At 38.4% G+C, this 17,776-nt stretch overlaps 1 protein-coding gene, 1 long non-coding RNA gene and 1 pseudogene across 5 annotated transcripts; 2 read left to right on the forward strand and 1 right to left on the reverse strand.

The window, feature by feature from the left end:
• The first annotated feature begins 514 nt into the window (after window positions 1-514).
• LOC108990671 lies at window positions 515-1,773 on the forward strand (annotated as a pseudogene).
• A 2,459-nt stretch (window positions 1,774-4,232) lies between these two features.
• Window positions 4,233-6,918, reverse strand: LOC108990675. 3 transcript variants are annotated; one of them, XR_001996034.2, is made up of 4 exons: window positions 6,763-6,918; window positions 6,571-6,663; window positions 6,342-6,387; window positions 4,233-5,590 (listed from the first exon to the last, which is right to left on the reverse strand). It is a non-coding gene; the product is annotated as an uncharacterized LOC108990675 (long non-coding RNA). The 3 variants fall into 3 exon arrangements; XR_001996035.2 differs by having other exon boundaries at window positions 6,342-6,409; XR_004801367.1 differs by having other exon boundaries at window positions 6,571-6,669.
• A 2,793-nt stretch (window positions 6,919-9,711) lies between these two features.
• LOC108990674 (putative germin-like protein 2-1) lies at window positions 9,712-10,799 on the forward strand. 2 transcript variants are annotated; one of them, XM_018964706.2, is made up of 2 exons: window positions 9,712-9,895; window positions 10,070-10,799. In XM_018964706.2, exons 1-2 carry the CDS (start codon window positions 9,784-9,786, stop codon window positions 10,603-10,605), a joined length of 648 nt encoding a protein of 215 aa, XP_018820251.1. In that variant the 5' UTR covers window positions 9,712-9,783; the 3' UTR covers window positions 10,606-10,799. The 2 variants fall into 2 exon arrangements, with proteins under 2 accessions (XP_018820251.1, XP_018820249.1); XM_018964704.2 differs by having other exon boundaries at window positions 9,723-9,907; window positions 10,070-10,762.
• The last annotated feature ends 6,977 nt before the right edge of the window (window positions 10,800-17,776 follow it).

Here is a 17,776-nt window from a genome sequence, read left to right on the forward strand (position 1 = left end):
TCTTACGCCCAAGACTACGAGTTTTAAAACCAACAATTGAGTCACTATTCCGTAAGCTTCATACTAACATTTGAATGGGGTTTGCCAAGGGCTTTTGCCATAGATCTCACATCGTCCCCTCTTAAAAGAGAAATTTCATCCTCGAAATTTGCTAACAATAAAACCTATGCTACGCAATAAGAAGGGAGGTTATGTAAACTCTCCTAATCAATTTGAAACCATTCATCCAACTAGATCAATCACTTAGAAGTAATATCCTAAATTCAGTTCATTGCACACACTGTTACTAAACGATAATATCCTAGAGGTAAATGTAGTGCTCCTTCATATTGTCTCCCAAGCGATTTCTCATACTCCTTAGTTACCCCATAGTTTCTTCACCAGAAACTTCCTTCTCATCTTCATGTTGGGTTCTCCTATTACTACCGATAGTTCGACATGCTTAGTTACCCCATATAAAAGTGCATGTACAATAACCATATAGTTTGACTCCCTTTGAGACCCTACACGATCAATGGTCCCGGACAACGAGGCCTTATACATCATCTGCTTCCGTACTCTGAAGTTTGATACCCCTTCTTGTAAGTTCAAAGTTCATAGTTTTTAATCTCGATACTTATTTATAAATAGATATTGAGGATTAGAATCATTACTACTACTTTCTATACTATTGCAACAACTATTATGCATTTATATGCATTTTTCCAAATAAAGTATGAGAAGAGACATAATATGATTTATATTTTACCTTCCAACAATGTACTAAGCTATTTACAAGAACTAATTGCTCATATATCCAGATAGGTCCCAATGTTTCTTAATAATTGTTGTAGTGAGTCTCACTAGTTGGAGGTGGCTATGCTTAAATTTGGAGTTGGTCACTTTTCATCACTAGTGGTTAATCTTTTTATCATCAATTGGTTCCTAATATCTCTCCACCCTACCTATCAACCTATTGCTTACATTAACACATATTCTCTTTGTGATGAAGTGAATAGTTGGTAAAGAAGTGTTTTCTCTTTTCCTTTCCTTTTTTAGTAAAGTTAGAACTCCTTCATTATGATATATATGGAAGATCATACACAACCCTTGACCTTTATATATATATATATATATATATATATATATATATATATATATATTGCTTTTAATGACAGTTGGTGATCTCAATCACCTCATCTTTACTACAATGAGTAGTGTCACATGATGTCTTCTATTTCCTGGGCAGTTGAACTCTAACCTTAGAAAACCTATAGTCAATCCCATTCCATTTGCACGTCTCCACTTTTTTATGGTTAGATTTGCACCCTTAACATCAAGAGATAGCAGTAGTATCGTGCCCATATGTGCTCTTATTGTGCCACAATTGACACAACAAATGTGGGATACCAAAAACATGATGTGTGCTGTTAGCCCACATCTCGCTCGTTACCTAACTGCTTATGTCATTTTCGTGGTCAGATGTGCACCAAGGAAGTTGATGAATTGATTATCAATATCCAAAACAAGAATTCATCCTACTTTGTTGAATGGATATCTAACAATGTCATGTCTAGTGTGTGTGTGACTACCCACCCAAGGGTCTAAACATGGCATCCACTTTTGTTGGGAACTCAACTTCAATCCAAGAGATGTTACATAGGGTTAGTGAGTAGCTTACAAACAATATTTAGGCGCAATGCTTTCATGCATTGGTACACTAGTGAAGGAATGGATGAGATGGAGTTCATTGAGGCTAAGAGTAACATGAACGATCTAGTGGCCGAGTATTAGCAATACTAGGATGCAACATCTGATTATGAGGAAAAGGAAGAGGAGGTCATTGCATGATCTAGATCCCTGTTTATTAAGTTTTCAATTAGCCGGAAATTGTCATGTTGGCATACTTTCAATATGTGATTAAGTTTGTATTCTTAACGAGTAGTCAAGCTAGATTAACATGTGTATTTTGTATGGTTTTGTGCATCTATGTATGAGAGGTCAATTTTGGTGACAATTATTGTAATTCAAATTCGGGGATGTCTGTAATGAGTAGAAGTTTTATTGTTGCTTATGTATCATTAGTGTATATATTATCCTTTGTAAGAACTTGGCTATCTTTACGAACTAAAGAACCCTGCTTACAAGAACTTTGTGGCTTCGGCCTAGTTCTTGCCAAACTATACTTTGGTATATATAAGTTATGCCATAACAAAGGTGCAACCATTGATATCGAAGGTGTTTTTTTCGTATTACCCTAAATATTGACTATCTTTGCATGTAATGAAAACTTTATGCATTGCAGCAGTGTAATAAGACAATTTAACTTGGAAACATAATGAATGGTGATATATATCATGGTTAAGGGTAATCAACTAGATATTATATAGGCATTTCATAGACGAAAAACAATTGAGTTGTAGGGCCAAGCCAAGTCAACCATGGGCATTTGAGCACCTACCAACCTCTTTTACACAAACAATGATTATGGATCTTTATAATGAAAATTCTCTTATGAGTAAATGAGTATTATTATGTGATAGAGAAAGGGTCGATGGCTTCACAAATTGATGATATTTATCCCATTTTCTCTAAGGGATGTTTGAGAATCCTCAATCTCTTATAAAATGAGAGATGGGTCACATCCATTATAAATTCATAAAATTAGGCGTGAGAGGGAGATATCGAGAATTCTTCCAAAGATATATGTTATTGGAACTAGCATAAGTCACGAGCTTGTTCGTGATGTAATTGGATATATATATATATATATATATATATACATGATAAATCATGATAGAGATTTCTTTAATAGGTAATTGATGTAGGACAAGTCAAGAATTCTCTAGAATATTTCTACAGCTGGTTGCACGATTTCAAGACATCAAGATCCACCATATTTGACTCAATCTCATTTTACTTTTTACGCTTGTTATCAAGCTATTGGTTTTCCTTTTCTTTAATATTTCCATTTTTTGTCTCCTAACTGATTAGATTATAAAAGGGCAAGGTTGTAATAAAAGGGGGATATTGATTTTGGAAATAAAGAAATCGTTCACTTTTCTCTCGATTCATGTTTGGAAGACGCGGATCTTCTTTAATTCATTTCTTGGCGCTTTTCACAACATCAATTGGTATCAAGAGCCTGGTTTCGCTTGACTTGATGGCAAGAGACAATAACAAAAGCAACCACTCTAGCGACGAAGGACGTGGAGTGCAAGCCCTATGGGTAGTTGTTCGTACGCAAGAAAAACAGTCCCAACAAAGGTTTGAAAGTATTGAATGTATCCTGCAGGAGATACAACAAACCATCACAGGCCAACGAGTTGAACGCTCTAGAAACCATGATGATTGACTTGGTCAAGATCGAGGGTTTTTGCCACGACGTAAACGACACGAACAAGTTGATTCTTCTAGTGATGAGGAACTCGAAGGATATGTGGGGGGAGACAATGATAACAGAAGAGGTCCAAAGAACACCAACAACTATCGCATAAAAATTGACTTGCTTGCTTCAACGACCACCTTCACGTCGAAAGCTTCCTCGACTGACTTCTTGAAGTAGAGAATTTTTTCGACTACATGCAGATACTGGAAACATAACAAGTTAAACTGGTAGCATATAAATTGTGAGGGGGTGCTATAACATAGTGGGAACAAATGCAAAATAATTGGAGACGACAATGCAAACAACCAGTTTAAGCATGACCAAAGATGAAATGCTTGATGAGGGCTAGATTTCTACTACCAGATTATGAATAGATCTTATATCAGCAATATCATAATTTCTGGCAAGGGAATTCCATTGTTACTAATTACACAAAGGAATTTTATCGCCTACACTCATGGAACAATCTGTCGGAGATCGAGGGGCAACAAGTTGCAAGATTCTTTGGAGGCCTTTGGCTTGCTATCCAAGATAAGGTTACGTTGCACACTGTATGAACAATAGCAGAAGATGTTAATTTGGCTATGAAAATTGAAATGCAACTAGCCCATCCACCAACCAAAGCATAGACTTTCAAAGCCATTGAAACTCAAGTACCACCACATCAACAACAACCATCCACTGAGTACAAAAATAAATTGTCAATACCCAAAATCCAAAGCCCACACCCACTCCAACCCAAAATAAAGGGAACAACAACAACCCATATGCCAATCCATAAATGATTATTGGAATATGATAATACCATTAATTGCTTTATTGAAAAATATGTATTCTAATGGAGTGATGTAAAAAAAAAAAAAAAAAGCCTTGTGACAAGTCTTAAAAAGGCCATGTTAACCATAGTACTAAATAAGATGTTGTAACCATATCACTTGAATATGACTATATATGACATGGAGATGTTAGCTATCATCCATGTAAGTTATACTAGTATTGTTGAGTTTTTAACTTATCTTTAGGATAACTCTATATTACAAGTTGATTCAAATTTCTAAAGTCTTCTTGGTGACACTCTGTACCAAAGATTACACATTTAGCACTTGAGCAAATTGAAAAACATCTCTTTCCATGAAATTAGATTGCTTTTTCATTTTATTTCCGCATACCTATATACACACACATATAGAAACATTTTCTGTTTTGCTTTAGCTTCTCATTGAAATTTTTATAGGATTTTGATAATCTTGCAAGCTTGGGACTCATGTATTGCCTTTGCTTTATAAATCTTGGCACAATGTCACCCTTGCCATTTGAAATTGGTGTTTCATATTTCTTGCATATGTCGTATTAGGTAAAGCTATGGTTCTACGTCTATTTGGTTGGAAGTTACATGGTCTTTGTTTCGTCATACACTTGGATACCATTAGCACTTGGCAGTCAGGCTTATGAATGTCTTGTGCTACTATTTAGTGTTGAGTTATGCAAAAAGAAGATGATTTGTGTAGGTCTAGGATATGTAAGTTTTACACAGTCTCTTTTAAAGTGGACCACTATGAAAAATTGACTTTTTCATAACCTATTCCTGGTGTGATTTACTTTTTTCAAATGGACTATACAAGACGTGCACATCCTATATTTCTATCTAGCATTGCTCTTATATTGTTAAGCTTGTAAGATCTAGTTTTCCACACCTTTGGGAGTGTGTTGAAGAGTGATACCCACGTCTTCAAGCAAGTTCAAGGGACCAAACAAAATATATGCTAGCATTAGGACCAAACAATATACTAAAATATTAATGTCCTTGAGGTTGCTCGAGTATAGAATAAGCTAGTTCACCTTTGAGTTGGAGGAGGCCTGTAACAACCCATCCCTAGAGATGGAATGAGCTGCTACATTTCGTCCTACTTTGTTTTCCTCTATACATAAATAATATGATAACAAAAGGGACTTTCTCATTTTTCTTTTATAACTTCAAAACTCAAAATAACATGTTTGTCACTGTCTCATTAGCTACATATTAAAAACCATAACTACTTTCATGGTAGGAACATTTACTTAGTTTACGAAATGCTTTACTTCTAAAAATACATAGACCAAACAGTTTCACAAAATCAACCAAAAACTAAACTTCATTCAGAGACCCAACCCAAGGCTACTACTAAACATCCGTCTCTCCTTCCTGAGTAGTGTCTTGCTCTACAACCTCATCTTCGTCATTATCTGGACGTTTAAAACATTAAATACAAAAGTGAGTCTAATACTCAGTAAGCAGTACACCATAGAGTTAAAATAGCATACATCAGTTAGTCATTTCTTTTGAAAATCATACAAGTTTAAAACATTTCAATTAAACATTTTGAGTAGGTTTTTACTTTCATTTGACCGGTACACACTATTATGCCCTGTGTGTTAGGGTTATCGATCTTTTGGACCCGATTACGCATGTGGCCGCCGGTTGGGAATCTCTCAGTCAGGATGGCGCCATTAGGTGCACTACCAATGGAATTGATTCGGCATTGCAATCTGCCCCTTTCTTTGGTACCATCATCATTCCATCTTTGGCCCTTACGTATTTTTGTACATAAAACCTTCATTTCCTTTTTCTTTCCCTTTTCTATTAATAACATTTTCATTATCTTTCTTAGTCCAATGTAGTATGCGTTTTCTTTCATAAAAGAATGCATTTCATGCTATAACTTTATATTAAGATAATCACTAGTTTTTAAGAAAACATGTACATGATAAATCTCATTATCTCAACCTTGAATGTGAATGCTTTACTTAGGCTATTAGCTTAAGGAAAAAGGTGAAAAATACATTCTAATCATTACTAGTCTAACACATAAAAATGAAGGCTTAGACATAGTTAAAAATGTGATTCAAATTCAGGAAGAAGCATAGTAAAGCTATAACAGATTTTTTTGTAGAACTGCACAACTTGGAACAAAACAGGGCAGAAAAATTATCTCACCTCTTCAAGCTGTAGGTTGCACGATTTATGATTATTTCTACCTTCCCTACACTTGGTTACACACCCAACTAAACAAGTATTAGAAGCAATATGTGAGAAAATTCGAAGTGGGAAATCACTAAGCAAATCTGGACAGCAGCAGGATTTTTTCCAGAAATCAATTGGTGTTGCTGCTGTTTTGTGCTTAGCATAGACCTAACAAACAAATGATTTGGAAATAGGTTTTTACCTGACTTAGTCTTCTTCCCAAGGGTGTGAAATGGAGCATCAAAGCAAAAGATAGAGGTGTGAGCTGAAAGAATTGGAGGATGGAGGTTCTTGGCTGGAACTTGCAGAAATTTCAGATAATAAAACTCTTGGTTGCTATTTTGTGTGTAGAGCAAAATCTCTAAGGAAAAATGAATCGAAAATGGGTACTTACATGAGTTTAGTCTTCTTCTTGAGGAGATCTAAGCTAGGGTTCCACTCCAAGAGCTGAAAGGTGAGTTGAAGAGAAGCAAGAAGAAACAAACGCCTGAAGCAAGGAAGAAGAAATGACCCTCATTTCTGAGCAAGGGTTACATGTGATGGGGCTGAATTGTCTATTGTACTCATAAAAATGAGTGGCTAGGATGTAAAATAAGTAGATATTTATCTACTTCTCAGACCCTATCTATGGATGATCAGATTAAAATGATCAAAATTATTAAGACACGAAATAATAATACTAGAGGGTCAATCGGTAACACAAAATACATATATATATATATATATAAACAAAGAAGAAGAAGAAGAAGGAATATATTTAAACATGGAAAATATATTTTTTAGAGTTTTTTTTTTTAAATAACTTTCAATGTGGCATAAAATCATTTTATGAATTAAAGAACATATTTTAAAAATCATAATAATGAAGACCCTTAAATTAAAATACATGGAGAAGGAATTTGATTTAAATAAATTAATGACATAGGATTTTCCCTAATAGGTTTGGGTATTACAAGGCAAGACAGGAACATAAAAAGGTTAGGATGGACCTTGAGGAGACGACAAGCTAGTAAAAATATGCTAGGACTTAAAGTTGGAGGCAAGACTACATGCAACAGTAACTTTAGGAGATGCAGAAAGACTTGCAAGAAGAAGTACATGATTAGCTTCAACGTTTTTGTTGTGTGACCTTGACTATATATCAAATTGATGAATATTTCAATTTGATAGTCATTATATATAGAGAAATGATATTTGCAGTTTTAGAATATGCAAGTCACGCGTATTTTGTTTGAAAAAGGTGGTCAAATCTGAGATCTATATGAAAAAATTATTTTTTTATTAGTAGACCCCATTTTTTTTTTTAAAAAAAAAGGGGATACAAGAGCCTTGCACATCTAGGACGGTATCTAGCACCACTCTTATATATATCCAATAATTTTGACTAGGTATTTTATTTGTAAATTATTTGAAATATTTAATTATAATTACATTCAAAATAAATTTTGAACGATTTTAATAACTTGAAACCATTCACAGCAGTTTGAACAATTATCTTAATGTACAAGAAGTACTTTTGCAGTAGGCATTTGTGCTAGCTACCAATTAAAGCTCATTTAAATAGTTGATATATATATATATATATATATATATATATATGAAGATTTAGGCTTTGTTTGGAACTTCAACTAATCTCAACTCATCATTACAATTTTTTCAAATTTCAATACAAAATATAATAAACAATTCAACTTTTTCAAATTCTAAAATAATAATAATAATAAATAATAATAATATTCTAATAATATTTTATCATCTCAACTCAATTCACTAAACGCACCCTAAGCCAAGGTGAAACCATTATTTGTTCAAGCATGTTATATAATTATTGTTGGAGCAAATTAACATTATTTGGCTAGCTAGTCATTGGTATTGTACGTGGACAAGCCCTAACAAGCTGTACCCCTCCCATGTGATGACTCACCTGGCCATGACTTGATTGTTCATGTGCTGCCAATCCACCTAAAACCAACTGGTGTTAGAACTCAACATCATACCCCGCAGGCTTACTTTTAGAGCAAAGTGGTATTGTGGACGCACCCAACAATGATGGGTTTGTTAAAATGAATCGGGAATGTTGTTAGCACTCAATATTCATGCAAATCTCAAGCTAGCGTGTGTTGGGGTTTTGCACCCCAAGACCGCTTGGGTGAAAGAATCCAGGTGGTGCCTCTGGGCTCTACCCTAGCTAGGCCCCTCCTATGTTGTAGAATCCAATTGAGATTTAGGTTTTGCACACGGTGTAATGAAAGTAGGGATCTCAAGTTTGAGTTCTTACTCTACATTTCTCTCTATTGATAAAAATATTTTATGTGTTAGGCCTACTAATTAAGGGAGAGTATGACCTACAAGTGATGGAAAATATTAAAAATATAATTTATATAATAAATTCAGCCTTTTTTTAATAATTTAAAATTTTGTAACAAGTGATGATTTCACTTTGAAAACCCAATACGAAGATAACATTATAAATCTTTAGACCAACTAGTACTTAAGCTACGTTTGGATGTTAAGATAATTTTAGATCATCTGTGAATAGTAATAAAAAAGTAGTGAATATTAATAAAAAAATAATGAATAATTTATGAATAATAGTGAAATAGTCTGAGGTGATATCACCTCACTATCCAAACATAACCTTAATTAATGTTAGTATCGTTGTTAAGATCACATTTGTTGTAATGGCCAAAAGAACTAATTCAATCCACAACGAACCTACTTGGCCCCTATCATGCACACTTTCTTTTTTTTATTGAACTTATTTATTTATTGATTCATTTTTTTGTGGGGTTCGGTTTTTGCCAAGCTATCCCTTGACATATTGCCTTAGCTAGGGCTAGAAAACTCATCAATACAATTAAAAAACGAGAAGGGTCATGAAAGCTTACAAAGTGCAGGTGCATGCCACGTTATCTAGTTATTCATGAAACCCAATTTCCACCAACAATAATGGCAGCCAGAGCGCGCATGGCATAGCATTATAACTAATAACTATGTTCCTCTCATTAATGCTCCTTGGTCGTCGGTACGTAACCCTAAATGGGGGCAGCACAAATATTATTTGACTCCCAAAATATAGAATCGAGTAGCACCGTTTCAGTTTGCGTGATCGACCTGCATTACTACCTGTATCATCACGCGGTGTTGAAATAACAACACATCACTATAAAAAGATGGTAATTTCATTGCTTTGGACCGCATGCACACTTGAGGTTTGTAGCACCCCACATTCTCATGAATCTCTTCTCTGCACACTTGATATCTAGGTTTCTTAGTACCCCACATGCCCATCCTCTACCTATGTATATATAAAGAAAGATTTCTGCGCTCACAACTTCCAAACACAGAGCCGGATAATTATTTAGCTCTGCGGCCTCTTGTTCTTCCTCTGTAAATCTTTGTAGCTAGTTAGAAAATGTCTCCACAAATTATCCTATATGGGCTTCTAGCATTATCTTTGTCCCTCTCCTTTGCAGCTGATCTCAGTCCCCTTCAGGATTTCTGTGTTGCAGACCCACAAAGCCAAGGTATCTACATACGTACGTACATAAATATGAAGATAATCCAGTTTCTTTTCTGTTTCTTTTAGCCATGCACGCAGTTCAATTACCAAGAAACTTGGTTTTATGTTTTCCAGGATACTAGCTAATCTTTATTAACATGCTTTATTCTGATCATTTTATGATTGCATTTCATGGCAGTGTTTGTGAATGGTCTGGCCTGCAAGGATCCCAAGCTGGCTGCAGCGAATGATTTCTTCTTCACCGGGCTTCACTTAGCGGGAAACACATCGAATACGGTGGGGTCTGTGGTGACCCCAGTTACCGTATCACAGATGCCGGGGCTTAACACTCTTGGCATCTCAATGATACGCATAGACTACGCACCGTGGGGCATCAATCCTCCCCACACGCACCCTCGCGCCTCCGAAATCTTAACGGTCTTGGAAGGCAGCCTCGAAGTTGGGTTTGTCACGTCCAACCCTGACAACCGTCACATCACCAAGGTGCTGCACAAGGGCGATGTCTTTGTCTTCCCCATCGGTCTCGTTCACTACCAGAGAAATGCAGGTTCTGCAAATGCAGTTGCCATTGCAGCTCTTAGCAGCCAAAATCCAGGAGTTGTCACAGTTGCAAATGTTGTGTTCGGGTCTGTGCCGGATATTGCTGGTGACATTCTTGTTAAGGCTTTCCAAGTGGACAACACTGTTATCACTTACCTGCAGTCCAAATTCTAAAACTCAAATGTATTTTTTGTAGCAATTAATTAATGTGCACTTTTGTTTATGTGATCTTTGATTATGGAAAATTTGAGCTTATCCTATAATTTGGGAATATTTATTATTTTTGTTGGGTCATTAATTAGTCATGATTCTTTCATGCTTGTGCGTGTAATACAAGATGATATATTAGAGGTTTTCCATTTCCTTTCCGCTGTTATTATTTTTTTATCTCTCTTTTATCATTAGTACGTTCTACTTTCTTGCGCTAAAACACCATGAGAGGGCATACACTTTATCCGACATTAAAAAGAGTGAGAGGCAAGATAGGGGTTTACGCAACTTTGTACGTACTGATCTTCAGATTTCCGGTCTTTTTTGTTTTTTATTTTTGTTTTTTCTTAAAGAATAGTGCTAGGCTGCCGGTCAGCATTGACAGTTGGACGTATCGCCTAGCACAAATTTATATTTATATTTTTATATTATTTAAAAACATTTTTAAAAAATATAAAAATATATCAATATACTAATAATTATTTCTTTAACTATTAATTAAAGAAAAAAATTAAAAAAAATTAAAATATTTGAGGTGTCAAAATAAAGTATGAAAGTAATATTTTTCTTTTTCTTTTTTAATTCAAACACATTAAAGGCAAAATAAATGTAATTTTTTTAAATTAATATTTTATAGGTAATTTAATAAAAAGTTATGTAAAAGTAATAACTTCATCTTTTGTGTGTATATGCAATATGTTATCGATTACCCTCATCCCGGTCTATTTTTCTTTTTCATTCTTGGAAGAGGTTCATCTATCTTTCACCAAACGGGCCTAGCTCTACTGAGTAAAGCCCAACGAGTTAAAAGGGCGCGGGTGTATTATATGCTCGCCACCAGGGGATCAACGCACCGCATAATAGGATTAATACGACGACTGTTGCCAGTTAAGATATCTAATCCTAAGGAAACAACAACATATTAGCGCTACCTGCCCTCGGTATGTTAATCATTTCCTTATTAAAGCATATTCCGAAAATTTGATAATCAAATCTCCGAAATTTGGAGAAAGGATTGGACTATCCTTATCAGCAATAATCCACGGCCAATATTAGCAATCCAAGGTGACTTCCTGATCCCTCGTTACAAAGCAATTCCTATATAGATATATATATATATCAATTCTGCTACAAGTACTTGCCTTTGGGTACCTGCTACGGAATCGTTTGACGTCAGCTTTATATTATTATTAAACAAAAAAAGGAAGAAGACTCGAATACAAAACCCAGTTTTTGTGCTCTTAGAAAGAAAAGTGAGGACGTCCATCTTCATCGTCTCACCTTGTCTTCGTCGTCTTCGTGCTATCTTCCTTGGCCATCTGAGCAACAGGTATCAAGTGAGTGCCGTCGTGGGTATGCTCTGTTTTATGCATTTTTATTTCTATTTTTCTTGATATTTGGCACCCCATGGAAGGAATCTAAGTTTTTTTTGTTGTGGGTATGAGCATTCTTTACTTTGTTTTATGCATTTGAAAAGAAAATCGAGGATTCTGAAATCACTCCCAGAGTTTTTGTGCTCTCATAAAGAACCAAAATAAAATCCTTTAAGCACCACCAAACTGATAAAAAAATAGAGAGAATGAAAAGAATCATTATTTTTGTCCAGTGACCTGTATAGACTTGTCACCAACAAGTAGGCCATGGAGAGAGCTCCAAACAAGAGCGTCATACACCATCTCATCGAGCAACACTTGATCAATCCCGTGATAATCAACCATGGGTTTTCTTGTAGTCCCTTCTTCTTGGTTCTCCACCTCCTCAACTTTCCCACACTTCACAGCCAAACCTGAACAAGGAAACGAGGTCTGGGCCATGATTTTTACATGTTCTATGAAATGGGTGTTGCGGATTTTGTCAATTGTGGACGAAAAAGGTTTTGGTCTTGATCTGGGATAGGATTGTGATGAGGTAGTAATGGGTGAGGAGTATAAGGTGACTGTGGGAAAAGCGAGGGAGAGAGAAGAGCATGACAAAAGGGTGTGAAAGCGCACCGTTTTAATAATCCCACGTGGAACCACGGGTAAGCGGGGGGTACCTCTCCCAGTTACAAGTAGCATTTTAATTTCTAACTTAGGTATTGAAAGTGCACTAGGCACACTGGGCCACCATATTTTCTTGTCACAGGTTAGTGGCCGAGATCGGTTGGAGGTGAAACACGTTTGAAATAATGGCGTCATCTGTGGGATCGTAACAGAATTTCTAAAGACATTTTAACGTGGTTTTCACATGCTTGCTACAACACACTCCCACACAACCCGTGACCAGGAAACCACTTCCATGAATATGGAAGCATGACTGTTGGAGATGGACGAAAAATTAAGGAAGATGAGTGTAGCGATAGAAGCTCTCCAGCGAGAAAACTAGAGCCTGAGATGAAAAGACCAAGACTACAATTAGGGCGCCACACCAAACCACAACGAACATCCAGAAGGAGAGGCACACAATGCAGGTGGACTGAATACCGAGGAGGCGGAAAAGAAAACACTACACGACAAATTTCACAATCTTTTTGATAACTATGAGGAGATGGCTAGGAAGATGGGGGGTCATTCTCAGTTGATCAACTACTTAGCCGCACAGATTTACACTATAGCACATAGGTGATGGCCGTGCCGCTCCCACCAAAGTTCAAGGTTTTGCAAATGGAGTTGTACGACGGGTCACGAGATCCAATAGACCATCTAGAGAATTTTAAAGCACACATGACCCTCCATGGATTCCCTAGAGAGTAAGCATGTCGAGCCTTCCCATTGATGTTGAAGGGTGTGGTGAGAGGCTGGTTTGGGGCGTTACGACCGAGACTGATAGATAGCTTTGAAGAATTGGCCAAGCAATTCCTGACGCATGGCCAGTAGGAGGTGAAGACAACTAGCTACATACCTTCTAACCATCAAGTAAAAAGAAGAAGAGAACCTGAAGGCATACCTCACCAATTTTAACAAGGACCGATTAACCGTCGATGATCAAGATGAGAAAGTTATGCTGGCGGCCCTTTGAGAAGTGTATGGCCTTGAAGCCCATTCATGGCAGAGTTAGCATGAAAAACTCCGTCAACATTGAGAGAGTTCATGGATAGGGTCAACGACTTTGTCATCGTCGAAGACACATTACAAGCCTTAATTAGACTCTTAAAGGTCGAGTGAACGAAGAACCTCAAAGAAAACTGGGCGAAGCCAGCATGACAAAAGGTGAGAAAGGCGAGCACCCCCTCACGAATGCGACCTAAGATTCATCCACAACAGTCTAGATGTGCAGTCAGAAGAAGGGTCATCGGACCAAGGGGTGACCAGGTGAGGAGAGGGCAACGTTTTTGCACCGACCATAAGTTCGATAGTCATTGGATGGAGGACTGCTACACGATGAAAATAAGAGCCAAGAGTTGTAGGGAAGCGACGAGTTGGAAAGGCTTGCAGAACATTCAAAGGCCATCAAACAAGCACCTGGGGGGAGAACAGAGGGAGATCGAAATGTTGTTAGTCACCAAAAATACCACCAGAAGGATTTTGATCGACAATAGGAGCTCAGCAAATATCCTCTTTTGGGATGCCTTCAACACGATGGGCATTGATCCTAGCAAATTTCGACCATCGCCCACACCATTGAAGGGATCCTCCAAAGATGCAGTACAACCCCTGGGTGCGATAACCTACCAGTCACAGCCGAGAAACGGCTGCACACCGCCACCACGATGACCAATTTCCTAGTAGTCAAGGCCCCCTCATCCTACAATGCTATATTGGGGCGTCCATTCTTGAACAACCTCAGAGAAGTCACCTCTACCTAGCTTGGAAGTGTTACGTGCAAGAACTTAAGTTAGAGGGAGTAGATGTCTATACCGAAGGAAACTAGAGTCGGGGCAAAGTCCCGCCTCGACCATCGATCCTTCTCGACTGGAGCAAATGAGCCACTGGAGCTAGTGATGCTGCACCCAGAACGGCTAGAGACTGCAACATGGATCGGGACTAGGCTTCAGCTTGAGATCCTAGAGGCATTAAAGCAACTCCTGGTCGAACATAAGGATGTGTTTGCATGGAGCCATGAAGACATGCCTGGGATAGACAACACAATCATTGAGCATAGCCTTTGTGTTGATCCCGCCAGTAAGAAGGTCCACCAAAAGAGGAGATCATTTAGCACGGAGAAGTACAAGGCCATGGTTGAAGAATTCGATCGATTACTCGCCGCAGGATTCATCAGAGAAGCTCACTATCCCCAAGTGGTTGTCCAATGCTGTACTAGTGAAAAAATCCAACGAAAAATAGAGTATGTGTGTAGACTTCATCGACCTTAACAAGGCGTGCCCAAAGGAAAGTTTCCCACTACTACGAATCGGCTTAATTGTCGACTCTACAACGAGAAATCGGATGCTAAGCTTCAATTATGCCTACTCAGGGTACAATCAAATATGGGTGAACTCAACAGACGAGGAGAAGACCTTGTTCATTACAAGCCAAGGATTATACTTTTATCAAGTCATGCCCTTTGGGTTGAAGAATGCTGGGGCAACGTATCAAAGACCCCGTGATTCAAATGCTCAAGAAGTAGATTGGGCGGAGTATGAAGGTTTACATCGACAACCTATTAGTTAAAAGCAAAGAACCATCCAAGCACTCAGAGGATTTGAGGGAAGCCTTCACCTTGTTACGCCAATACAAAATGAAGTTGAACCCTACCAAGTGCGCCTTTGGTGTCGACTTGGGAAAATTTCTAGGCTTTATAATGTTTGAGAAAGGAATAGAAGCCAACATGGAGAACTTTGGCAGTCTCACCCCATGCTTTGTCGACAACTCTGGTAAAAGAAGAGAGGCAGTTCAGAAGCTAGTGTACTACACAAGTTGTGCCCTGTGGGGCGTAGAGTCGAGATACCCTCGAATGGAGATGCTAGCCTTTGTGTTGATAACAGTCGCTAGGTGGTTATGACCGTATTTCCAAGCTTACCCCATCAAGGTCCTGACAAAAGCTCCTCTAAGGAAGATGTTGTAGAAACTAGATGACTTTGGACGCCTAGTGGGCTATTTAATTGACCTGAGTGAGTTTGACATCGATTACCTCCCAAGACATGCAATTAAAGGGCAAGCCCTAACAAACTTTATCTCCAAATTTACTGACTTTCCCGAAGAAGTAGTGACCGCACTAGTTGGGAAACCCTAGCAAGTCTTCATTGACATCTCATCCTGCCACACTGGCGGGGGAGTAGGGATCCACATAATAAGCGACTCTGGGCATGAACACCATTACATGGCGAAACTTACTTTCAGAACCACCAACAACGAAACCTAGTATAAAGCACTGGTGGCAGGGCTCTCGGTAGCATAGCACTAGGAGCTGCTGAGGTCAAGGTAAAAGTGGACTCTCAAGTAGTTGTTAATCAAGTTCTGTGAGTATACATAGCAAGGGGCGAGAAATTAAAAAATACTCACAACTAATATGGGAGAAGCCTGATCAATTTGTCACTTTAGCATCGAACAAATATTGAGAGATGATAACAACATAGCAGACAAACTAGCATGAAAAACTTTAGGAATGGAGTAATTGGCTTTACCGTGGGAAGTGGAAAGCAAAGTGATGGAGGTCCCGTCTGTTGGGACTAGGGGAACCAGAATGGGTCCGAGAGGTGGTGAAATACCTAGATAAAGGAGAGCTTCCAGTACAAAAGGAAGAGGCGAGGAAGATCAAAAGAAGGGTTGCACGGTTCACCTGGATTGACGAAATTCTCTATAAGCGGGGTTTCTCGACTCCCTTATTGAAGTGTGTCTCCCCATAAGAAGCCCAATACGTCCTAGTAGAGCTACATGAGGAGTGTGAGGGAATCACTTCAGAGGGAAAGCTTTGGTGAGAAAGGTCATGAGGGGAGGTTACTATTGGCCTCATGCCCTCAGGAACACGAAGGAACTTATCAATAAAGTGCATGAAGTGCCAAGTATTCACTCCAATATTGCACTGCCCGCTAGAGGAGTTGACCTCCATAATGTCTCATTGGCCATTTGCGCAATGGGGAGTTGACCTGGTAGGGCCCCTCCCACCAGGGAAAAGAGTAAGATTTGTGATTGTCACTGTAGACTACTTTACTAAGTGGGTAGATGCAGAACCCTTGGCAACCATCACATTGAGAAACGTCACCAAGTTCCTATGGAAGACTAATGTATACAGGTTCGGGATTCTCCAAAGCGTCATCTCGGACAATGGAAGATAATTCGAATTAGAACATTATCAGGAATGGTGTACAGAGCTAGGAATTAAGCTCAAGTACTCTCCACAGGACACCCCCAGGCCAACAGACAAGTCGAAGTGATCAACAAACCCCTGATTGGAATCCTAAAGTAGAAACTTATAGACAAAAAAGGAGAGTGGGCAGAGGAGCTCCCAGGAGTCTTATACGCATACAGAACCATAATCAAGAGTTTGACAAGAGAAATCCCGTTTGCCCTGACGTACAAAAAAGAGGTTGTGGCCTCTGTAGAGATCGGGTTGCCAAGCTATAGTATCCAACACTTTGATCAAAGGAAGAACGACAAAGCATTGGAAGAGTACCACGACCTGCTGGATGAACAACAAGACAAAGTCGAGGCCCTGGAAACCCTCAACAAAAGAAGAACCGAGCGCTATTTCAAGCAAAGAGTCAAGCCCAAAACCTTCAAGATAGGCAACTTGGTCTTAAAAGAAATTGGATTAACCATGCAAGAAGAAGGAAAGCTTGGCCCCCATTGGGAAGGATCGTACGTCGTGATTGCCAATAATCAACTAGGCTCATACTGCCAAAAAGACGCCCACGGAAAGGAACTACCACATCCATGGAATGCCAAGTATCTAAAGAGATACTATCCTTGATTTTATACCCTTGACTTTGTATTAATAAGCAATGAATAAAGTGATTGTTTCCCTCTCATGCATCTCCCGATCTAAATCACAATGCCCACCGAGGTCGAGTCCTTAGACTCATAGTGATGAAACGGGCGAGCAAGTCCTCAAACTGCGAGACCCTCGCCCATAGAGGATGAGTCCTTAGAACCTCGGTGATGATACAAGCACCCAAGTCCTCAAAATGCGTGACCAATGCTCATCGAGGTTGAGTCCTTAGACTCGTGGTTACGAAACGGGCATGCATGTCCTTAGATTGCGCGACACTCACCCACCG

This window comes from Juglans regia, chromosome 4, assembly GCF_001411555.2.
Source record: "Juglans regia cultivar Chandler chromosome 4, Walnut 2.0, whole genome shotgun sequence".
NCBI classification, from domain to species: domain Eukaryota; kingdom Viridiplantae; phylum Streptophyta; class Magnoliopsida; order Fagales; family Juglandaceae; genus Juglans; species Juglans regia.